This window comes from Stegostoma tigrinum, chromosome 30 (assembly GCF_030684315.1).
Source record: "Stegostoma tigrinum isolate sSteTig4 chromosome 30, sSteTig4.hap1, whole genome shotgun sequence".
NCBI lineage: Eukaryota > Metazoa > Chordata > Chondrichthyes > Orectolobiformes > Stegostomatidae > Stegostoma > Stegostoma tigrinum.
Genome location: NC_081383.1, coordinates 43,393,622 through 43,418,863, shown reverse-complemented (window position 1 = coordinate 43,418,863; position 25,242 = coordinate 43,393,622). Strand labels below are relative to the sequence as shown.

At 42.6% G+C, this 25,242-nt stretch overlaps 2 protein-coding genes across 6 annotated transcripts in view; one reads left to right on the top strand and one right to left on the bottom strand.

Moving 5' to 3' along the window:
• c30h19orf44 (chromosome 30 C19orf44 homolog) overlaps positions 1–12,092 on the bottom strand; it is a 33,421-nt gene extending 21,329 nt beyond the window's left edge. Inside the window, exons 1-2 of one of the 5 annotated variants that reach the window (XR_007250306.2) lie at positions 11,974–12,090; positions 1,234–1,404 (exon numbers count right to left, since the gene is read on the bottom strand). The gene's annotated coding sequence lies outside the window, so the exon portion shown is untranslated. Of the gene's footprint in view, positions 1–748; positions 913–1,233; positions 1,540–11,973 lie in introns of those variants that run through there. The other 4 variants (XM_048559509.2, XM_048559507.2, XM_048559510.2 and 1 more) reach the window with 4 other exon arrangements.
• LOC125465672 (calreticulin-like) overlaps positions 11,547–25,242 on the top strand; it is a 42,723-nt gene continuing 29,027 nt past the window's right edge. Inside the window, exon 1 of the mRNA XM_059638570.1 lies at positions 11,547–11,723. Coding sequence (XP_059494553.1) covers positions 11,639–11,723 — 85 coding nt within the window. The 5' untranslated portion in view covers positions 11,547–11,638. The remainder of the gene's footprint in view (positions 11,724–25,242) is intronic.

The following is a 25,242-nucleotide window of genomic DNA, read 5'->3' as shown; positions in this document are numbered from 1 at the left end:
AAATTGTCTATCACCATTCATCACTGGATATGGCAGGACTTCAGAATTTTGGCATAATCTGTTGGTCGTAGTCTTGTTTTGCCCAGTCTATAGCATGTTGAAATGAAATACAGTGACACTGATGTACAGGAATATTAATAAAGCTATGACTCAGCTGGTAGCCCTCTCACGTGAATCAGAAGCATGTGGATTGAAGTTCCACTCCTAAATGCTGACACGAAGGCCTAGGTTGACTCTCCCGTTCTGTGAGAGTTCTGCACTGTCTTTATGTTATGACATTAAACTGTGACGCCGTACATACTCTCGGGCAGACATTTAAAGATCCAACAATACGAGTTTAAACAAGAGCGGCAAGTTATCCCAAGTATCTTGGTCAATATTTACATCTCATTCAACATCACAAAAACTGATTATCCAATCGTCACGTTGATATATGTAGGATCTTGCTGTGAGCAAGTTTGCTGCCACAGCTCCGACATAAATTAGTGAACAGCTCTCGAAAGCACTTCGTTTACTTTTTAAGCACTTTAGGGCATACGGCGGTCGTGAATGGCGCTAGATAAGTGCCAGAGTCTACCCTTTGAAAACACCGCAGGTAGCAGAAATCGGCAACAAAAATAAAACGTCAGCGCGGGAAGCACACAGATTATTTTATAACCTGAGTGGAAAGGGCAGGAAGATGTTTCAGGACGAACAGACTTTGAAATGGGTTGTCTGGGGAGCGGCGGGAGATGATGTTAACACGAACCTCGAGCCTTGTGGCTCCCTACAGATAACACGGTGTAGAGCTGGATGAACACAGGCCAAGCAGCATCAGAGGTGCAGGAAACCTGACGTTTCAGGCCTCGACCCTTCTTCAGAAATGGGGGAGGGGAAGGGATTTCTGAAATATATAGGGGGGAGAGAGGGAGAGGCGGATAGAAGATGGATAGAGGAGCAGATAGGCGGAGAGGAGACAGACAAGTCAAAGAGGCGGGGATGGAGCCGGTATAGGTGAGTGTAGGTGGTAAAGTAGGGAGGAGATAGTTCAGTTCAGGGAGGTCGGGCAGGTCGAGGGGGCGGGATGAGGTTAGGAGCTAGGAGATAGGGCTCTCTCTACAGTTGCTGACAGACCTGGCCGGGAAGGGGCGTTTGTCTTTAGAATAAACAAGATAACAAACAAACTCCTCAAACTTACACAGCGCTTCTAACCTGACTAAAACTGTCGCGGAGGATCGACTAAAGTGAACCTACCTCCAAATCTGGGCCCAGACTCCCGCTGTTGCCTAGTTACCTGACCCTGGCGTTACACGGTAAGAGTTCCGGGTCCCGGTAGTATCCTCATTTCATTCCGGGTTGTCCCTTGCGCTTCTGTAGCGGGTAGAATTCGGATCCTGGCGACATCTATGGCTTTCAATCCCAGCACTGAGTAAATATTACCTCTTAATTAATCTTAGTTACAACAATAGTTGAAGAATATATTGCCTTACAAAAGGAATGTCATTTTTGCTATATTAGAGTTAAGGTATTATCCTTTGACTAATGAACTCGTAGACCGATGTGATCACAGGATGCTTATAGTTGAAGAAAGCCATTTGGTCCATTCAGAGAGATTCTGGACTCCCCATTGTAGCATCAGTTTGTTTCTCAAAGCTTTCGTTTCCCTCTGTTCATTGGTAATAATGTCTGTGAAGAGCAGCCCCAAAAAAAAACAAACCGCAGATGCTGGAAATCAGTATCAAACTATTAGAGAAAGATGCTGCTTGGCCCGCTGTGTTCATCCAGCTCTACACCTTGTTATATTGGAGAAACTGAGCAGGTCTGGCGGTATATGGAGCGAAAAAAATATAGAGATAACGTTTCGGTTCCAGAAAAAGAATATTGCTTTCTAATCTAAATTTCTCCCTTTCCTAGTTTTAAGGCGTGGCCTGTTTTGCAGGGTCAGATTTTCCTATTTATATTATCTTGTCAACTGTTATAAGTTCATCACTTAGAAGTCCCCTCTTGAGAATAGTGTTTCTAATTTTTTCAGCAATATTTTTGAACGGTAATAATATTACAATTTTTAAAATCTATGGATGTACACTGCAGAAACAGGCCCCATTCATACTAAGATAACAAAGTGTGAAGCTGGACGAACACAGCAGGCCAACAACATCTCAAGAGCACAAAAGCTGACGTTTCAGGCCTAGACCCTTCATCAGAGGGGTGGGGGGGTGGTGGGGAGAGGGTTCTGGAACAAATAGGGAGAGAGGGGGAGGCAGTCTGAAGATGGAGAGAAAAGAAGATAGGTGGGGAGGTGATAGGCCAGTCCAGGGAAGACAGACAGGTCAAGGAGGTGGGATGAGGTTAGTAGGTCGGAAATGGAGGTGTGGCTTGAGGTGGGAGGAAGGGATGGGTGAGAGGAAGAACAGGTTAGGGAGGCAGAGACAGGCTGGACTGGTTTTGGGATGCAGTGGGGGAAGGGGATGAGCTGGGCCGGTTGTGTGCTGCAGTGGGGGGAGGGGACGAACTGGGCTGGTTTTGGGATGCAGTGGGGGAAGGGGAGATTTTGAAGCTAGTGAAGTCCACATTGATACCATTGGGCTGCAGGGTTCCCAAGCGGAATATGAGTTGCTGTTCCTGCAACCTTCTGGTGGCATCCTTGTGGCACTGCAGGAGGCCCATGACGGACATGTCGTCAAATGAATGGGAGGGGGAGTTAAAATGGTTCGTGACTGGGAGGTGCAGTTGTTTATTGCGAACCGAGCGGAGGTGTTCTGCAAAGCGGTCTCCAAGCCTCCGCTTGGTTTCCCTGATGTAGAGGAAGCCACACTGGGTACAATGGATACAGTATACCACACTGAAGTCCACATTGATACCATTGGGCTGCAGGCTGCCAATGTGGTATACTGTATCCATTGTACCCGGTGTGGCTTCCTCTACATCAGGGAAACCAAGCGGAGGCTTGGAGACCGCTTTGCAGAACACCTCCGCTCGGTTCGCAATAAACAACTGCACCTCCCAGTCACGAACCATTTTAACTCCCCCTCCCATTCATTTGACGACATGTCCGTCATGGGCCTCCTGCAGTGCCACAAGGATGCCACCAGAAGGTTGCAGGAACAGCAACTCATATTCCGCTTGGGAACCCTGCAGCCCAATGGTATCAATGTGGACTTCACTAGCTTCAAAATCTCCCCTTCCCCCACTGCATCCCAAAACCAGCCCAGTTCGTCCCCTCCCCCCACTGCAGCACACAACCGGCCCAGCTCATCCCCTTCCCCCACTGCATCCCAAAACCAGTCCAGCCTGTCTCTGCCTCCCTAACCTGTTCTTCCTCTCACCCATCCCTTCCTCCCACCTCAAGCCGCACCTCCATTTTCTACCTACTAACCTCATCCCACCTCCTTGACCTGTCCGTCTTCCCTGGACTGACCTATCCCCTCCCTACCTCCCCACCTATACTCTCCTATCCACCTATCTTCTTTTCTCTCCGTCTTCAGTCCGCCTCCCTATTTGTTCCAGAACCCTCTCGCCATGCCCCTCTCTGATGAAGGGTCTCGGCCCGAAACGTCAGCTTTTGTGCTCCTGAGATGCTGCTTGGCCTGTGTTCATCCAGGTTCACGCTTTATGATCTTGGATTCTCCAGCATCTGCAGTTCCCATTATCTCTCCCATTCATACCAAAATAGTCTGCCCATAAATGTTTTAGCTCCACAAGTGTCTCTTCCCATTCCTCATCATTTAACCCAGTTAGCATAATATACAGAGATAGTAGGAATTGCAGATGCTGTAGAATCTGAGATAACAAGGTGTAGAGCTGGATGAACACAGCAGGCCAAGCAGCATCAGAGGAACAGGAAAGCTGATGTTTCGGACCTAGATTGACCCTTCTTCAGAAATTTCACAGCATAATATACAATTCATCTGGTTTTCCCATAGAGGGATTCATCCTACTTACCCCAACTCATCCTTGTGGTAGCAAGTCCCATATTCCAATGATTCACAAGATTAAAAAAAATGTTTCTGCTGAATTCCTGATTGGACTTATTAGTAATTATATATTTACAGGTCCTATTTTTGTTTTCTGCCACATTTGAAAATATCCCCTCTGTGTCTACCCCCCAACAGCCTTAGGAATATCAGATCATCATGTGAACCCCAACCTTCTCTCGAAAAGAGGCCCAGCCTCCAATCTTTCCTACTGGGTAAAATCTTCACTATAGAAATAATGATCATCGTGACACAAGCAGTTCCATACTCTGTCAAATGCATTAGAGAAGACCAGGTAAATCACAATGAACCATACCTATGCCAAAACATAGTGTTGGAGTTGCATAATCTTGACTAGAATTGCAAATTGATCAGACAGAAAAATGAACATAAACTTTCATGGCAATGGATACTTTGCCAGTAGGCAGCAGTTTCTACAGCTTTAATAATAAGGCAGTCATAGAAAGAAAGGACAAAGAGAGATTGTCTTTCTTGTATCTAGGATTGAACAAAAGAATCAAAATGGAAATGGGTGCTTAAAGTGGGAAATATGGAATTGCTGGATTTGGGAAGAGACTGTCATTTTCACGGCTAATTACAACTGAGCCTGAGATGTTTTGGTGAAGAGTGGAAGTTCTGAACAGGATACCAAGAACTAAACTCTGCAGTTAGAATGTTAAAACAGAGTTGTTTCATTTCAGGATCACAGTTGGAATCAGAGGAGAAAATTGAGCTCAAAAAAGTTAAGTTTCTTCATAAGAAATAACAATGCAAACAACATGATGGGAGATGGGAAGAAAGGTTCGGTTGACTGGTTTTGAATAAGATGCTGGGGTGATGGTGATAACCAGAATGATTATAGTTGATTGTTTATTTTCAGCCAAATTATATTTACCATTCTGATTGTCTTATATACAAAATTGAGTTCAAATCAAGGTTGACTTGAAATGTTTTGACAATGATGATTTGTACAAAGGGTGGGATTTCTCGACGTAACAATGCCCTATTTGATGGTCTGTGAAAATAAATTAAAGAACATTCTGCAACCATAGGACGTGAACAGTACACATGCATTTTCAAATCATTTGCACTTTGTGTGGACCATGCTCTGGCTGGATCATGGACTAACTGCTGAAAATATCCCTCGCTCCAACACTCTTACAAACACACAAGATTTCCAACAGTTTAAAGCTCCCAAAGTATACTCGAGAATTTTTAGTCAACTTGACTATTGCTGCAATCAACCTGCTGAAAAACTCATTTACTTTCCAAATAAAAACCGAAAGAACTGCAGATGCTGTAAATCAGTATACTTGTGAGGAAGGGTCAATGGACCCGAAACGTTAACTCTGATTTTTTCTTCACAGATGCTGCCAGACCTGCTGAGCTTTTCCAGAAACTTCTGTTTTTGTTCCTCATTTACTTTCCAGGTCTTTCCAAAGATAAGGCTGAAGATTTCACAGCAGTCTTTAGCCAGAAGTGTTGTGTGGATGATCCATCTTGGCCATCTCCAGCTGTCTGCAGCATTACAGTTACCAGTCTTCAACCAATTCAATTCAATCCATATAATATAAAAAAACAGTTGGAGGCACTAGATACTGCAAATGCTACGGGCCCTGACAACATTCCAGCAATGGTATTGAAGACTTATGCTCCAGAACTTGTGCTCCCCTAGCCAAGCTGTTCCAGTACAGTTAGAACACTGGAATCTACCTGAAAATGTGGATAACTGCCCAAGAATATCCTGTACATAGAACGCAGGACAAATCCAACCCAACCAATTAATGTCCCATCAATCTACTGTCAATCATCAGTAAAATGATGGAAGTTATCATCAACAGTGATATCAAGAAGTGTCTGCTAAGCAATAACCTGCTCAGTGACGCCCAGCTTGGGTTCTGCCAGGGCCACTCAGCTCCTGACTTCTTTACAGCCTTGGTTCAAACATGGACAAAAGAGCTGAATTTCAGAGGTGAAGTGACAGCCCTTGGTATCAAGGCTGCATTCGACTCTATGTGGCATCACAGAGCCCTAGCAAAACCAGAATCAGTGGGCATCAAGGGGAAAATTCTCCAGTGGTTGGAGTCATTAGCTGACATGTAGGAAGATGGTTGTGGTTGTTGGAGAGCAATCATCTCAGCTTCAGGACATCTCTGCAGGAATCCTCAGGTAGTCTCCACGGCCCAACCATCTTCAGCTGCTACATCAATGATATTCCCTCCGTCATAAGGTGAGAAGTGGGGATGTTTGCCGATGATTACACCACATTCAGCACTATTCATGACTTCTCAGATACTGGAGCAGTCCATGTTCAAATGTAACAAGATCGGGACAATGTCCAGGCTCGGGCTGACACTAGCAACTAACATTCGCGCCACACAAATACCAGACTATGACCATCACTAATAAGAGACAATCTAACCACCATCCCTTGGCATTCAATGGTGCTACCATCAGTGAATCCCCCACTATCAACATCCTGGGAGTTATCATCGATCAGAAATTGGACTGGACTCAGCACATAAATGCAGTGGCTACAAGAACAGGTCAGAAACGAGGAATACTCCAGCAAGTAACTCACCTCCTGACTCACCAAAGCCTGTCAACCATCTATAAGGCACAAGTCAGGCGTGTGATGGAATACTCCCCACTTGCCTGGATGAGTGCAGCTCCAACCACACTCAAGAAGCTTGAAACCATCCAGGACAAAGCAGCCCAATTGACTGGCACTGCATCCACAGCGTCCACTTCTTCCACCACTAACTTGCAGTAGCAGCAGTGTGTACAAGATGCACTGTAGAAATTCACCAAAGATCCTCAGACAGCACTTTCCAAACCCACAACCAATGCCATCTAGAAGGACAAGGGCAACAAGGCCCTTTAAGCCACTCACCAAACTGGAAATATATTGTTGTTCCTTCACCGTTGCTGGGTCAAAATCCTGGAATTCCCTCCCTAAGGCCATTGTGGGTCAACCCACAGCAGTTGGACTGCAGCGGTTCAAGAAGGCAGCTTGCCACTATCCTTTCAAAGGCATCTAGAGTCAGACAATAAATGCTGGCCAGCCAACGATGCCCACATCCCACAAAATCAATAAATGTAAAATAATCTATCACTATCTCCCATCTTCATTGTTTGTAATAACTCCTTCAGGTTTATAGTTGGGAGCACTAATTGAGGCTACTAACTTCTTTTAGTTGCATCTTTCTATTTCTTGCAGTGACTTGGATCTACACAACACTTTCTTCACCTTTGTTGGGTTGAAATCCTGGCATGCCCTTTTTATCAGCAATTTGGATTTACCTACACCAGGTAGAACATAGAACGTAGAACAGTACAGGCCCTTTGGCCCACGATGTTGTGCCAACTTTTACCCTAATCCTAAGGTCTACCTAACCTCCACTCCTACCTTATACTATCATCCATATGCCTATCTAATAGTTGCTTAAATGCCCCTAATGAGGCCGACTCCACCATCCTCTCCGGTAATGCATTCCACGCCCCAACCACTCTCTGAGTAAAGAACCTATCTTTGATGTCTCCTCAATATCTACCTCCATTCACTTTAAAACTATGCCCCTTCATAATAGCTACCTCCACACTTGGAAAAAATCTCTGGCTGTCCACTATATCTATACCTCTGATCATTCTGTACACCTCTATCAAGTCACCTCTCATCCTTCATCGTTCTAAAGAGAAAAGCCCTAGCTCTCTCAACCTTTCTTCTTAAGACCTCCCCTCCATTCCAGGCAACATCCTGGAAAGTTTCCTTTGCACCTTTTCCAACACTTTCACATCTTTCCTGTAATGAGGTGACCAGAACTGGACACAATTCTCCATTTGTGGCCGAACCAGGCTTTTGAATAGCTGGAGCATAACTTCACGGCTCTTGAACTCAATCTGTTAATGAAAGTTAACACACCATATGCCTTCTTAACAACTCTATCCACCTGGGTGGCAGCTTTCAGGGAACTGTGGACATGAACCCCAAGATCATTCTGTTCCTCCTACCAAGAATCTTTCTGTTAACCCTGTATTCTGCTTTCAAGTTTTTCCTTCCAAAATGAATCACCTCACACTCTTCAGGGTTAAATGCCATCTGCCACTTCTCAGCCCAGTTCTGCATCCTATCAATGTCTTTTTGTAACCTAGGACAGCCCTCTGCACTGTCCACAATGCGACCCACCTTTGTATCGTCCGCAAATTTACTAATCCACCCTTCCACTCCTTCATCCAGATTATTTACAAAAATCACAAATAGAAGAGGACCCAGAACAGATCCTTGTGGTACACCACTCGTAACTGAGCACCATGTTGAATATTTTCCGTCCATTACCACCCTTTGTCTTCTAATGGTCAGCTAATTCTGATTCCAATCTGCCACATTTCCCCCTATCCCATACCTCCTTACCTTCTGCATGAGCCCTACCATGGGGACCCTTAACAAACGCCTTACTTAAATCCATGTATACCACATCCACTGCTCCACCTTCATCCACGTGTTTGGTCACCTCTTCAATGAATTCAGTAAGGCTTGTGAGGCATGATTTACCCCTCATAAATCTATGCTGACTATCACGAATCAAACTGTGCCTTTGGAAGTGATCATAAATCTTATCTCTCAGACCCCATCCAATAATTTTCCCACCACTGATGTAAGACTAACTAGTCTATAATTTACAGGATTATCCTTATTCCCTTTTTTAAACAAGGGAATGACGTTTACCTCTTTCCAATTTTCCGGCACTGTACCTGTGGACAGTGAGGACAAAAAGATAATCGCCAAAGGCCCTGTGATCTCTTCCCTCGCTTCCCATAGAATCCTTGGATAAATCCCATCAGGCCTGGGGGACTTATCTATTTTCAACGTCCTCAAAATTCCTGGCACAGCTTCCTTACAAACAGCGACCTCCTCTAGCCTACCAGCCTGTTTCACACTGTCCTCCTCTACAACTAGGTCTCTCTCAGTTGTGAATACCGAAGAAAAGTATTCATTAAGCAGACTTAAGTAGTCTGCAGCAGTCCAAGGTGGTGGCCCATCAACAACTTCTCAAGTACAGTTATGAAAAAGGAACCAATATTGGCCTTTCCAATGATGCTGACATCCCTTGAAAGAATGAAGAAAATAAGAATGCTGAATTATAAAAGGTTTACAGCACAGAAACAGGCTACTTATACTAGTCAAATAATGAATGGCCAAGCCCAATCGCACTTAACTGATTTTGGTCTATAGTTCTAGAAGTTATGGCACATAACTTGCATTTCCAAATACTTTTCCCTCCTTGGCTGCCCTTCCTTGCAGTGAATTTTAGATACCCCTCAATTTAAGAAAAAGCTTTCCTCAATTCCCCTCTAATCTTTCTAGCAATAATTTTACATCTATGCCTCCCCTTACTGACCTCTCTGCTAAAGTAGAAAGGCCCTTATCATCCATGCCCTTCAACATTTTATTCATTTCATTCAAATTTCCCCTTAGCGTCTTCTGTTCCAAAAAGAGAACGTTTATTTCTACAGCATAAAATTCACCCTCCTCTTACAGTCCTGTTCAGCTCCAAGAGTCACGTTGAACTCTTTCTCACTCCATTGATGCTGCCATGCCTGCTGAATTTTTCTAGCAGTTTGGATAGCCTGACAAAACCAGTCTTCCTTTATAGCTACAATTTTCCAGTCCTCTCTCTTGTGCAGTTATGTCTTTTCTTTAATGAGGGGGCCAGAATTCCTCACACTACTCAAGTTGTGGCCAAATGATTTTGCAGCTCCAGCATAACCTCCCTGCTCTTGGATTCTACAATTTGGCTAATAAAGGAAAGAATTCTATATTTCACTTAACTATCTTGTTGATCTGACCTGCTACCTTCAGAGATCTGTGGTCATTTACTCCATTTTTTTTCTCTACACCTCGCCATTTTCTCTTATTAGTTGTGTACTTTTTTTGTCCTTTTTGATTCCTGCATGCTTTACCTCAATACTACAAAGATACAAAGAACAGACACTTCTGCCCACCAAGACTGTGCTGACACGCAGTGCCTTTCTAAACTAAAATCTGTTTGCCTTTACACAGTTCATAATCCCTGCCGAGTCATATATCTGTCAAGAAATCTCTAGATTGAATTCCGTTTTCCACATTTCTGCCCCATCTGACAAGTCCACTGATTTATTCTCAGCATCAATCACCTGACCATTTTTCATGTCATCAGCAAACCACTTGATCAGGCCACCAATATGTATGTGCAAATTAATGTATACCACAAAAAAAGTAGGTTCAGTGAAAACTCACTCAAAACAGGCAGAAAGTGGTTTCATGAAGAAATACCTATGAAAAATTGAATCTTTTAGAATTGGACAAGGGGAAATGGAAGCTGATTCCCTCACGAGTTGAGTCAGGAACAAGTGTTTTACACATTCACAGCATCCATTCATACAAACTTGTTCAACTTTGATAAGACTATTCAATTTGAAGTAGCACCATGACTGAACAGTTCCTTCTTGCCATTGATGGTGCCCTTTGATTTATATTGAATATTTCTATTCATTCGACTCAATACCTTTTAGCATTAGTTAGTTTCTCTACATTAGTCTTGACTCTTCAGTGACCTTGCACAGTTACACAATGTTTTTCAATCTGCCGCAGTATTATTATGTATTGGCTCTACCAACCTGCAAAAATCTACATGTATGTAAACTGGAGGATTCCTCTAGCACACCTATCTCATTTTGCACTTGGTTGCATTGTATCTTTATGTAGTGTGTATAACACAGTAAAACCTCCCAAGATATAATCTGCAAATTTACTGAGCAAATTCCCAAAATTATCCACATTATCCAGTGCATGAATAATAATAAATAACATAAACAATCGAATCAGTTTGATCAAATATGACAAATCGTTTTACAAATTCTGACAGCTCAGATTTGTTCATGTGCTCGGTCACTCCTCTCATCGCACCGGGCGTCTCTGTAATGTAAAATCGGGTAAATCAGTAGGTTTATGTATTATTCCATTGTCCTGTGAATGATATTCAGTTCTTTGTTCATGTTATCTATGATTCAACTTTCTACAAAAATAAACGGAATTTCCTATTTGCTCCATGGCTCAAGTCAAATGATCCGAACACAAATTTTAAGAGATAATGGGAACTGCAGATGCTGGAGAATTCCAAGATAATAAAATGTGAGGCTGGATGAACACAGCAGGCCAAGCAGCATCTCAGGAGCACAAAAGCTGACGTTTCGGGCCTAGACCCTTCATCAGAGAGGGGGATGCACGCGATTACTCAATCCAATGACGCTGAGAATTTAGTTTTTAATCCTATGAACAGTGAGCCAAATATTGAAGCTCCAATCCGGATAATTTGTTACCCTTATAACATTTTACATTCAATTTAATGCTGAGCTAGTAATTTATTCTCGAGTAAATTCCTCGGATTTGGCCATTTCTGGTGTTAACAAAAAAAAATACAGGAAAGAGACCGCAACAAGAGATGCGGCCGTCTGGAATCATCCAGGAACTAGAAGGACGGAAAAACGTGTTTGGAGTTGATTTGCCGGGCCGCTGCTGACTGTGGCCAATGGTTTGAAGCCGTGTGGAGAGAAGGGGTTGAACCAGACAGTCCGAGCCCGGAGTCAGTGCTCTTGCTGTTACAGGTTTGCGCTGTTCGTGCCCGTTGTGCTTGGTGCTCACCGAAATGCTGCTGCCGCTCCTACTGTTCTGCTCCGTGGCTGGCATTGTCCAGTCCACTGTCTACTTCACCGAACAATTCGCAGATGGAGGTGAGATTGATAAACCTAAACAAAACTGCAACTTCACCAATTAACTTGCTGCCTGCAATTAGTTCTCTGCGACTAACTTAATTGCTCCTTAACTAACAACTGGCTCTCTGCACTCAAATGTCTGCAATGAGTTCGTTTATAGCTAAATCTCAGCTCTCATCAATGCTTATCGCTATTTATTGGTTGTCATTGTGCTTTATTCTCTAAACGTGGTTTCTCCTGTCTCAACGTTTCATGGCTTTCCGCTTACCTATAAGGAAGTGGAGGACAGAGATCAAGGTTTTTGCAAAAGAAAAACGCGATCAGTAAAACTGATGCCAGAAGTCACGTTATTGAGAAGATGGCGAGTTTGGAGCGCCTCTGTTATCCTCCTGACTGACGCTTCAGGGGAAAGGAAGTGTTCCGATGAGTTGTGAATCGGCGGATGAGTACAAAAGAAAATGCTGTACTCTTTTAAGTATGGGGACTCCATAATGTGACAACGTGGGCTTTGGGAGTCAAATGCTTAGTGCCTTGGTTTAATTCTGTTGTCACTATTATCTTTTACATCTGCTCTTCTGTATTTCCCTCCTCGAACTCAGTATTACTCTTTGCATAGAGTTGCATTGATATAACACCTTTCACAATCTCAAGCTGTTTCAACGTATATTTATTAAATCATTCGTGGGACATGGGTGTCACTGGCTAGCCAGCATTTATTGCCTGACCGTAGTTGCCCTTGGTAAGGTCGTGGGGAGATAGATTGCAGTAGTTCAGGAAGGCATGTGCTGTAGGTAAGCCCACAGTGCTACGACGAGGGAATTCCAGGATTTTTGACTCAGTGCCAAGGAATGACGATATATTTCCAAATCAAAATGGTGACTAACTTAAGAGCATGATGTGATAAGTACACAGTAAGGTCCTGCAATTATGGGGCTGTGATCAACTAGGTACTTGCAGCTCACAAGCAATGATCACATGGTAACTATTTTTTTCCAATGTAAGGTGAGAATTGCTGGCAAGGGCAGCATTTCTTGCCCATCCCTAAATACCCTTGAATTGAGAGGCTGGCTGGGGTGGTTAAGAGTCAACTACATTTTGTGTGGGTTTGGAATTATGTATAGGCCAGACCAAGTGAGGGCTGGCCCACCCTGGTGGAGTTTGTGAGGAGACAACACCAGTTACCGTTTGTCGGATTTGAATGCGTACTCCTAGAAAACTAGCCTGGATCTGTGCATTACTAGTGTTTCTCTTTAACTTTAAAACAAAAATCTTGAGTGGGATTGGGCATTGCTAACTGGGCCAGCATTTATTGCCCATTCCAAGTTGTCTTTTGAGAATGTGATTTGTGAGCTGCTTCTTGAACTGCTGTAGTTCATGTGCTTTTAGGAAGGGAGCTCCAGGATTTTGACCTATTGACAGTGAACAAATAGAAATTATAGTTCCAAGTCTGAAATTTAACATGCAGGTACAGCAGATAATAAGGAAGTAATGGAATTTTGGCATAATTGCTAAATAGAACATTAAAAGTAAGCAAGTATTGCTGTAATTGTACAAGTCATTAGTAAGACAGCACCTGGAGTAACGCATACAATTTTGGTCTCTAATTCAGGAGGGATGTAGTTGTGTTGGAAGCAATTCAGAAGAAAGTCATTAGATTTATTCAAGAAATAAGGTATTTGGCTTCTGAATAGAAATTATGCAGTTAAGGCCTTTAATCTCTGGAGTTTAGAAGAATGGGAAGAGATCTAAGTTAGTAATTGAGGGATGTTTTTAAACTGGAAACCTCTGCCCAATGGGATCCCACAAGGGTCTAACTTGGGGCCCCTGCTGTTTAAATTTAATACAAATGATTTAGACTTTAATGTTAGGAGGGTTGATCAGTAAGTTTTGCAGATGGTACAAAAGTTGGTGGGATGTTAAACGGTGAGGAGAACAGCCTTAGATTACAGGAGGATATAGGCAGGCTGGTCAGGTGGCCTGATCAGTAGCAAATGGAGCTCAATCCAGACAAATGCAAGGTGATGGACTTGAGACAGTAGGAACATGGGAAGGGAATAATGATGAATGATAGGATCCAGAGAAGCACTGAGGATCAGAGGGTCCTGGGAGTGTATATACAGTGGTGCCTCCAGGTATCAGGACAAGTGGATAAACTGGTTATGAAGGCAAATGGGATTCTTGCCTTTATTAACCGAGGCTTGGATTTGAGAAGGGAGGTTTTTGCTAGAACTATATAAAATGTTGGTTAGGTCACAGTTAGAACATTGTGGCCAGTTCTGGAATCCACATTGTAGAAGGGATGTGAAAGCATTAGAGAAAGAGCTGAGAAGATTTAGCAGGATGTTGCCTGGGCTGGAGAGTTTTTAGTTATGAAGAGAGATGTTTTCCTTGGAGCAAAGGAGACTGAGGCAGGGATATGATGGAGATGTGTAAAATTGAGGGACATCGATAGGATAGACAGGAAGAAACCTTTCTACTGGTGGGATCAATGACCGGGGCATAGATTTATGGTAACAGGCAGGAGGTTTTGAGCAGATGTGAGGGAAAACCTTTTTCACTCGGGTTGGTGGGAATCTGGAACTCACTGCCTGTAAGCAGAGTGAAGGCAGAAACCCTCTTAACATTTTAAGAAGTATTTGGATGCGCACGTGTGATGCCAAGGCATACAAGGCTGTGGGCCAAGCGCTGGAATGTGGGATTAGAATAGTCTGCTGCTTGTTTTTGGTGGAGATAAAATGGGTCATGTGTCTGTGGTGTAGTTCTCTAATGACTGTCTCATAAGATGTTAAAGAGGATTGATAGAGTAGATGTCGAGAGGATGCTTCCTCGTGGAGGAATCTAGAACAAAAGGGCATTGTTTAAAGATGAGGGGTAGCATATTTAAAACATAGGAGTAATTACTTCTCACAAAGAGTCATGATTCTATGGAATTCATCACCTCAGTGTGGTCAATGCCAGGCCATGAATAAATTTTAAGGAAAAGTGAGACAGACTTTTAATTAGTAATAGGTTAAAGGATTACGGAGATGGTCAGGAAAGTGAAGTTGAGGCCAAGATGAGATCAGCCATGATTGAATTAAAGGGTTTGAAATTGCCTACTCCTGCTCTGAGTTCTACTGTTCTTATGTAAGTCAGGATGATGAGTGACTTGGAGGGGAACTTGAGATGCTGGCATTCCCTTGTCCTTCTAGATGGTAGTGATGGCAGATTATCTTTCTCATCACTGCAGTTGTTTCACAGAACTGTTTCCTTGAGAAAAACAGTTGTTATTTTTCCTTTTTTTTTGTTTCACTTTCTGTTCTGTTTTTTTAAACTTACTTCATCTGAGATTGCTGATCTTGACTGTATATCTATCCTGCAGGATCTGTGATTCATTTTCATTAATTTCCATTTATTCTGTACTTAATGTTGCTACGTCATCAAAAATACAAAGTAACATAGTACAAGGTTACAGAGACTGGGTTTCACTTCTAATTGTTACCTTGGTGTCTACGTGTCACATTGTCAGGATTATTACAGTGTCCAGATGGTTTAAACTGAGAGCTAATGCTTGAACAAAAGGAGTTTGGGAAAGTCCCAGCTGGCTTTGGCCCATTTTTTCTGATCATCCAATTCAGAAATGTTATGACACTTGTGAAGCTGGTGGGACTTGAACCCTGATTTCCTGGTCCAGGGGTGAGGACCATTTTGCCACAAGAGGACCCCCCCCCCCCCCCATCCCCTGCCTCAGCCCCCAGCAGAGTTTCAAGCTAGAATCTCCTAAAGTGGTCTTCCTTTGAACTGTGTTCTCTTAATGGTCCCCACAAGTTGAAGAAATTATGTGCACTTTAAAGCAGGCAAAATGATGAACTCATCACACCCAATGATTGTAGACAATAATTTTAAAAAAGCCAAAAAAGTCTGATATCAATACAATTACAACTTTTAAAAAGCACCTGAATGTGTATATGAATAGCAAAGCCTTAGAGGGATATGGGCTAAACTCTGGCAATTAGAACTAGAGTAATTTAGGATGTCTAGTTGGCATGATAAGTTGGACCAAAGGATCTGTTTTCGTGCTACACAGCTCTATGATTCTATAACTGGTTATTTTCACCACTGAAATAATCTTGGACAATGCATTCATCCTTCCCAGACATAAGGAGCAAATTACCAAATTTAAAGGCTTGTAATGTAAACATAGTTATATGGTGATGTAAAAAGGGTATGACCTTGCTTTTATTTTCCTGTGAGGGTATTTTCTCATATTTTGGATCTGGCCATGAGGATAATAGGAATAAGAAGTCGTAAATCTCTCAGTATACCTCTTCCCCTTCTGTTCAGCTTTTCAGACCTTCGTGTTTGCACCAGCTCTCCATGAGTAATTCACAGTTCTATTTTCCTAGCGCTTCCTGTAACCCTGCACATTATTCCTTTTTGGATGGCAACCACGTCCCCTTTTTGAATGTTTTGGTTGAACCTGCCTCCACCATCTGGAAATGCATTTCAGACCTTAATGATTTGCTTTGTGAAAAAGTTCTTTTCTCATTTGGTTTTGCAAAGTACCTTCATTTTTGCCCTCCAGTTCTTGATCCCTTCATGGGTGGGAATGTTTTTCCCCTACCTCCAGACCCTCATGATATTGAATACCTCAATTAGACCTCCTCTCGACTTTCTTTTCTCTCAGGAAAACGAGTCCCAACTTCTCTGATCTATTTCATAACTGAAATTCCTCATAAATCTCTTCTGCATTGTTTCCAGTACCTTCATATCTTTCCGAAAGTTATGTGCCCTGAACGAGGTACAGTTTACCAGTTGACGTCAAACCAGTGTTTTACATGTGTTCACTATCACCTCCACATTGTTGTACTCTATCCCAGGAGTCACAGTATGAGAAACCCAGCTGATATAAAGTTATCGGAGATATTAGGAACTGAGATGCTAGAGAGTCTGAGATAACAAGGTGTAGAGCTAGATGAACGCAGCAGGCCAAGCAGCATCAGAGGAGCAGGAAGGCTGATGTTTCGGCCTAGACCCTTCAGAAATTTGGGAGGGGAAGGGTGTTCTGAAATAAATAGGGAGAGGCGGATAGAAGATAGATAGAGGAGAAGATACGTGGAGAAAGACAGACAGGTCAAAGAGGCGTGGATGGAGCCGGTAAAGGTGAGTGTAGGTAGGGAGGAGATAAGACAGTCCAGGGAGGACGGATCAAGGGGGTGGGATGAGGTTAGTAGGTAGGAGATGGGGGTGGGGCTTGAGGTTGGAGGAGGAATTTGGTGGGAGGAAGAACAGGTTAGGGAGGCGGGGACGAGCTGGGCTGGTTTTGGGATGCGGTAGAGCATGGGGAGATTTAGAAGCTTGTGAAGTCCACAGTGATACCATTGGGTTGCAGGGTTCCCAAGCGGAATGTGAGTTGCTGTGCCTACAACCTTTGGGTAGCATCGTTGTGGCACTGCAGGAGGCCCAGGATGGACGTGTCGTCTGAGGAATGGGAGGAGGAGTTGAAATGGTTCGCGACTGGGAGATCTAGTTGTTTAGTGCGAACTTGGTGTAGGTGTTCTGCAAAGCAGTTCCCAAGCCTATCTTTTCATTTCCACACCACTTGTGATCAGCCAAGAACAGGAGCAGGATTTAAGAAGTAAAATAAAGTTGTTGTATCTTGGCTGAGGTAGAGTTTGCTTCTAGTCAGCTCCGGGTTTGCGAAGTGAGCCCGACGACATGATTAAAATATTTTGAAACAATGAGTTCTTGGCAGTTATCCAAGAACAACAACACTGATTTCAGCAATGCACTATCGGGACAATGTTGGGTGCCTTCTGTTTTGAGATAAGTGCTTCACTGGTGAAAAGCACTCACCTGAGCACTGTGTTGGTTGGCTTTCAGTACAACTTCTCAGTTAGTTCCATAGAATCCCAACAGTGTGGAAATAGGTCACTTGGCTCATCAAATCCACACTGCCCCTCCAAACTACATCCCATCCAGACCCACTGCCCCACCCTATCCTTGTAACCCTGTATTTCCCATGACTAATCCATGTAACCTTTACTCCCTGGACACTATGTGCAGTTTAGCATGTCCAATCGACCTAACCAGCACATCTTTCGATTGTGGGAGGAAGCCTACACAGACACGGAGAGAATATGCTGATTCCACACAGAGAGTCGCCTGGGAGTGGAATCAAACCTGCGTCCCTGGCTCTGAGGCAGCAGTGCTGACCACTGAACCACCACGCGTTCCAAGTTGAGAGTTGTGTGCCTTAATACAGATTGAAGTGGTAAAATCAGTCAGCAGTTCTCCTGGATACTGGGAATTAAGCCCTTATGGAAATGGAGTGGGGGCAGTTACAGGGAAGATCAATAGTGTTGATGGTGCAAGGTAAGAGGAGATGGTCAACAAAGTGCTGGAAATGATTGGGCCCAGCAGCATCTGTGAATAGGAAGAAACCAAGTTAATGATACATATTAGTAGAGCTAATCAAAATCCCATGAATGGGAATAGCTGGATCATTACCAGTTTTGCCCAGATATGTCCGATATTCGACATGCAGGACAAATACAGACCAACCAGTTTTCACCCCATCAGTGTACTCTTGATCATCATTTTAAGCATTGGAAGGTGTCATCAACATTGCTAACCAGCACCTGCTTAGCAACGCCCAGTCTGAGTTCTGCCTGGGTCAATCAGTTCCTGACCGCATTATAGCCTTCATTCAAACCTGGACAAAAGAGCTGAATTTCAGAGGTGAGAATGGAAGCCCTTGACATCAAGGCTGCATTCGACCAAGTGTGCCATCAAGGAGCATAACTAGAATCGGGGCAAAATCTCTGCTGGTTAAAGTTATACCTGACACATGGGAAGATGGTTGAAGTTGTTGACAGTCAGTCATCTCAGTTCTGCAAGAGTTGCTCAGGATAGTGTGCCCGGCCCAACCATCTTTAGCTGCTTCATCAATGACCTTTTCCTCCATTGTAAGGTCAGAAGTGAAGATGTTCACTGATTTCAGCATCATTCACAACTCCTCATACTGAAGCAGTCCATGTTCAAATCCAGCAAGATCTGGACACTATCCAAGTTTGGACTGACAAGTGGCAACTAACATTAGTACCATGTAAATGCCATGCAATGACTAGCTCCAATAAGAGAAAATCAAACCACCACTCCATGACATTCACTGTTGTCCTAAACGAATACTTTGTGTTGGTATTCACCATATTGGTGGAGGATGATCTCCGGGAAGTGAGTGTCGAATCTCTAAGCTGAGTTGCTATTAATGGAAGAAGTGTTGTGCGTCTAAAAGTGTTAAGGTAGATAAGTCCCTAGGGCCTGATAGGATCTATCCTAGAATATTGAGGGAGGTGAGAGAACAAATTGTTTGGAGCAATTTTTGCATTTTTTTTGTATTTATTTTTCGCCACAGCTGAGGTCCTGGAGAACACAAAAATAGCCAATGTTGTCCCATTATTTAAGAATGGTAACAAGGATAATCCTGGAAATTTCAGGCCTGTGATGCTCACATTGGTGGTAGGGAAACTATTGGGAAAAGATTCTCAGGGACCAGATCTAAACTCTTTAGAAGCAAATGGACTTATTAGTGATAGATGGCATGGTTTTGTGCAGGGGAGGCTGTGTCTCACTAACTTGATCCAGTTTTTGAGGAGGTGATGAAGATGACTGAGAGAAAAGCAGTTGAAGTTGTCTATATGGACTTCAGTAAAGCCTTTGATAAGGTTCCTCATGGCAAATTGGTACAAAAAGTGAAGTCACATGGTATTAGGAGTGAGCTTGGAGATCGATACAGAACTGGCTTAATCGTAGAAAACAGAGGGTAGCAGTGGAAGGATTCTTCTCAGAATAGAGGGCTGTGAGTAGTGGTGGTCCAGAGGAATCAGTTCTGGGACCTTTGTGTGTGATCTATGTAAATGGTTTTGAGGAAAACATAGCTTGTCTAATTAGTAAGTTTGTAGGTGTTACTGAGATTGGTGGAGTTTCACAAAATGAGGAGGGTTATCAGAAAATACAGCAGGATATAGATCAGTTGGAGGCATGGGCAGAAAAACGGCAGACATTTAATTCAGACAATTGAGGTGATGCATTTTGGAAGGTCAAGTGCAGGCAGAAATTGTACAGTGAATGGCAGAACCCTTGGGAGCATTGATCTGCAGAGGGATCTGGGTGTGCAGGTCCATAAGATCACTGAAGGTGGCAGTGGAGGTAGATACAGTAGTAAGAAGGCCGATGGCATGCTTGCCTTCATTGGAAGGGGTATTGAGTACAAGGACAGGCAAGTCATTCTGCAGCTTTATAGAGTTTCAGTTAGGCCACACTTGGAATATGTTTCATACCGTTCTGGTCACCACACTACCAGAAGGATGTGGATGCTTTGGATAGGGTACAGTAAAGGTTTACCAGGGTGTTGCCTGGTACAGGGGATTTTAGCTAAGAAGAAAAGTTGGATAGCCTGGGTTTGTTTTCACTGGAATGCAGGAGGTTGAGGGTGACCTGATAGACGTTATAAGATTGTGAATGGCATGGATAGAGTGGAAAATGAGGTGTTTTCTCCACCCCCCCCCCCCCCAAAAAGGTGGAGGGGTGAATTATTAGGGGACACAGGTTCAAGGTGCAGGGGAGTGAGTTTTTAAGAGACATGCAACACAAGTTTTTCCACACAAAGTGTGAGTGCCTCAAATGTACTGCCAAAAGGAGGTGGTGGAAGCAGACACAATAGCGGCACCTGGACAAATATATGACTAGGGAGGGAATAGAGGGATATGGACCCTGTAAGTGAAGAAGTGTTTTGCCTTCTGTACGAAAACTGTGTCACTGCAGGCTTGGAGAGCTGTACTTTGTTCTTTATCACTGAATCCCCACAATTGACATCATGGGTCATTTACCATTGACTAGAAACTCAGCTGGACTCGCCATATAAATATAGTGCTACAAGAGCAGGTCAGAGGCTAGAAACACCTCCTGGGTCCCCAAAGTCTGTCTTTCATTTGCAAGGCACAAGTCAGGCGTGTGAAGGAAAACTCCCCACTTGCCTGGATGGATGCAGTTTCTTCAACACTCAAAGTTTGACGCCATCCAGGACAGAGGAGCCAGCGAACATCCTTCCACCACTGATGCTCAGTAACAGCAGTGTGTACTATCTACAAGATAAATTGTACAAAGTCACCAAAGATGCTCACGCAGCACCTTCCAAACCCGTAACCCCCTTCCATTTAGAAGGACAAGGGCAGCTAATACATGGGAGCACCATCTCTAGCAAATTCCCTTTCAAACCTCACCATCCTGATTTGGAAATATATTGGCATTTGTTCATTAGTACTGGGTCAAAATCCTGGAATTACCTCCCTAAGGTCATTGTAGGTATACCTGTAGAACTCGTGGGCTGTGGCAGTTCAAAAAGGCAGCTGACCACCATCTTGAGGCAATTTAGGGACAGGCAACAAATGCTAGCCCAGCCATTGACACCCACATCCCATAAGGCAATGAAAATATCTGACATCCATCTAAGTGGAGGCACAGGTTATGATCTGAAATTGTTCAATTCATTGTTGAGTCTCAATCTAGTAGTAAAATTAGATGCCATTCCTAAAGCTTAAATTGAACTTCACAAGACCATTGTACGAAGCCTGGGGCAGAGTGGTCAGTGTGGAAGTCCTTCTTTCCTTTCTCTTTGGCTTATCCCATATTACGCAAGTTGTCTAAGTAGTGCCTGATTTACCGTGGGAATGTGGTGGAGAAAAGGAACTACAAATGGCATAAATTCAGGGTCACCCTTGTGGCTGCCTTACTTTTGCATTTTGCAAAGCAGTCACTTGATCTGTTCTTAGTTTTTCCTCTATCTTCTCCCCTACCCCACTCAGCAAGGTGGAGACTGCAATGAAGGCAGCAAACACAATACAATTAACGTAATATATTAAACTGAAAGAAGTAGAAGTAACTCACTGTTTTGTCTGAAAGGAGTATTCAATCCCCTGAACGCTGGGAAAGGAGTACATAATAGGGCATTGTCAAGTAACTTCAACACTCGTGCAGAGCAACGATATCTAATCACGCCTGCAGATTTTAGGGCAAGAGGAGTGAACATGTCTATTTAAAGAAAATGAGCAACACTGAAGGATATACATTTTATTGATTCCTCTCGTTACTACTGACCTGCCTCAACTCCACTTGCTTCTAATAGTCTCTTGATTCCCTGAGATACCAAAAATTTCAGCAATTTTAGGATTGTATATGGTATGCAATGATGGAGCATTCATACCTATTGGAGTAGAGATTTTCAAAGTTTCACCATCTTTTTGAGTGAAGAAACTTCTCACCTCAATCCTAAATGATCAACCTCTTATCTTGACACATGAAACCCTTGCTCTCAAATTCCTAGCTGGAAATGCATCCTCAGTATTTATTCTGTCAAGACATTTCAGAATCTGTTACGCTTCAATGATGTCAACTCATTCTTCTAAACTTGAGAACGCATTAGGCCAGTTTGCCATTTCTCATCTTGCAGAACCGTCACCACAGAAATTAACCTAGTGAGGCTGTACTCACCAATGAGAAGTCTTTGTTAAACATGGAAACCAAAATGCAGACTACTGCAAAGTGCTGTACAGTTGTTGCTTGTTCTTGCACTCGAATTCTCCTGTAATAAGAGCCAATATGCTGTTACCTTCCTAATTGCTTATGTGCAGATACATTTGCTGTTTTCCTTTGTAAGAGCCCAGGCAAGTCTCTGTGTATCAACACACACCTCCCTAAGTTGTACTGCCTGTTCTCACTCGGTTAACCTGTCTATAACTTTGCAGTCTCATGTTGCCCAGCCTCTTCACAGTTGACAATCTCATCAGTTCTGTTTAGGCAGAAAACTTTGATGCATTAAACTGAGCCCCTATTATAAATAACTGAGGCCCAAGCACCACGCTTTGCAGCACTGTACAAACTGTAGTTTGTTGTCTTAAACATGCCCTGTTTGTTCCCACTCTTTGTTTACGGTTCATTAACCAGTCCTCCATCCATATTCACATTTTACTCCATCCCCAATTTTTTGAGTCCTATATCTTCTATGTGGCAGTTTCATTTTTGGGAGGGCAAGATTGTACTTTTAGTGATACTTGTTATTGTGTCAAATACAGTTTTCCTTTTGTAAAATTATGTTGGTTCCTTCCTTTTAATAGAATTTCCTCAATGACTGACCTGTCGTCTTTTTGTTTGAATAGTTATGTTACATTTGCAAACTTCCAATCTGCTGGGACAAATGTAGGGAATTTGGAAAATTGACAAGGACATCCACTGTCTCTGCAGCTACCTCTAATAGAATTCACATTGTAAACCATTTAAGGGTTTGTCTGCTATTATTTAATAAAGTTTCTCCAATACTTTGATTACCCAAGTTCCTTGATCTTATGTGACTTGATTTCCCTCTAATTTGGGCAATTTAATTTCTACCTACTCCTGTCGAGGTAGACAGAAATAGTTGTTCAACCTGTGTGGCATTTCTTTACTTCAAATATGTGATTTCTTTTGTCTCTACTTCTATGGGACTGACTTTTAGTTATTATCCCCCTTTTTCATATCCTTCTAAAAGCTTCTATAATGTTTTTGCATTACCAGCAATATTACTAGTTCTTTTCTTCTGACATTGACTTTTGTTGGCCCTCTGTTTGGTTTCTAAAACACCCCCAATTTTTAAGCCTGCTACTACTCCTTTGCAACATAAACCTCCTTTTAATTTGATGCTATCTTCAGCTTTCTTTAGCAAGCCATAAATCAATCTCTTCCTGAGAAACACTTTATTATGAGATTACTACTTAAACCTAGCTCATTGCATGAATCTATCTAAAATAGGCTTATCCCGATATGGTTTCTCAACCTTTTTGTTTCAAGAAACTGTCACTGAAATATTTGACAAACTCACCTTTTATATTATCAATGTGAGTTTGATTGGTTCAGCCAATATAAAGATGGAAGTCCTTCTGATTATTACATTTTTTCTGTTATAGGCTCCAAATATATTGTGTTTAATGGCCGGTCTGGAAATTAATGAGTGTTGAAGCCAATAAAATAAGCCTGTTTTTAAAAAGTAAATTCCTAATCTGTTCATATCTGTTTTATTTTCTGATCACCTGAGCCAAAATCTTTCCTCCATACTGTACTTGTGTCATGATTTACCATCAGGAATATACTTGTACCTTTTCTGTTCTGTCTGTATTATACCTTAGAATATTTATTGCTGAACGATGGTTACTTTGTAATCAGAACCCATCCAATTGTGCAAGCAAGCCAGCATATTGTGTTGTTGGGCCCTGGTCTGGGCAACTGAGGAGGATTGATGACAGTAAGATACCTTGACTGTGAAACTACCTGCCGAATTAAAAACAGAACGATGATGATTGTGAAGGTGATTAACAAGCCTTGTGATAATTCCATGTAACAGGTTTGGGGTGGGTGGGGCTGGTGGTCGGGGATGGCCACTTTGTAACCGTGTCTGATTATGATATTAGATCAAAATTGTTATATTTATGCTGCTTACTTTGTGTCTTATTTAAATGCTCTTTGAAGAGCTTTTAATTTTACTTTAATTCCATTCTGCACATAAGTCTTATTAATGAACTATTTCTGTCCAGCTCTGTTTCTCCCTGTCTTGCTTTGCTTGTTGTTACCTAAATCTTTCTACTTTTTTGCCTCAGCTTTTCTGTTGGGATTCTTGAATTTTCTTTTCACTTGAACTCCTTTCCCCACCCCACTTTTTAGTTTAATCCTCTATCCACAGCAGTAGTTCTATGGTCTCAGCAAAGTTTAAGTGGAACTCATTCCAGGGAAACAGTTCCTTCTTTCCTGTGTACAAGCTCCTGCACTCTATATGAATTTAAATCTCCACTTTTTTTACTTATTTCTTTGCAGCATGAATTATGCATTGAATTCTTTAATCCATTTGACCCCATTCCAACTGGCATGTGGCTGTGATAAGAATTTAGAAATTACCTTTTGAGGTTTTGCATTCCAGTTCGGACCCCAGCGCGCCTCTCTCTGTCTCGCGCTCTCGCTCTCGCGCTCTCTCTCTATATAATACCAATAATACCATACCATAATATCGCTATTGTACTCTTCTGCACACTTTTTTTCCACCATTCCGCCACCTGAATGTTCTGGAAGCCAATGTTGCCAAGGTAGTTTGCCCATCAGCTGACTGAGCCAATATTTATCACCTTCCCCGACATAATTAAGTGTAAACCATCTGGTCATTACCTCAAAAAAAAATGAAAGAACTGTGAATGCAGGAAATCTGAAACACAAACAACAATTGCTGTAAAATCTCAGCATGACTGGCAGCTTCAGTGAAGAAAAATCAGAGTTAATGCTTTGGGTCTGGTGACCCTTCTTCAAGACCCCAGGTGCTGATTGTTGTACGCTTCAAAGATACTTTATCACTGTAGTGTGCTTAGATCATGAATGGCAACATGTCAATGAGAGTCTTCTATCATCCGTCCTCCTTTCTTTCTTTACCTGAAGTTGTGAATATAATGTTGTTCTGAAATTAAGATTTGTGGAAGCATGTGAC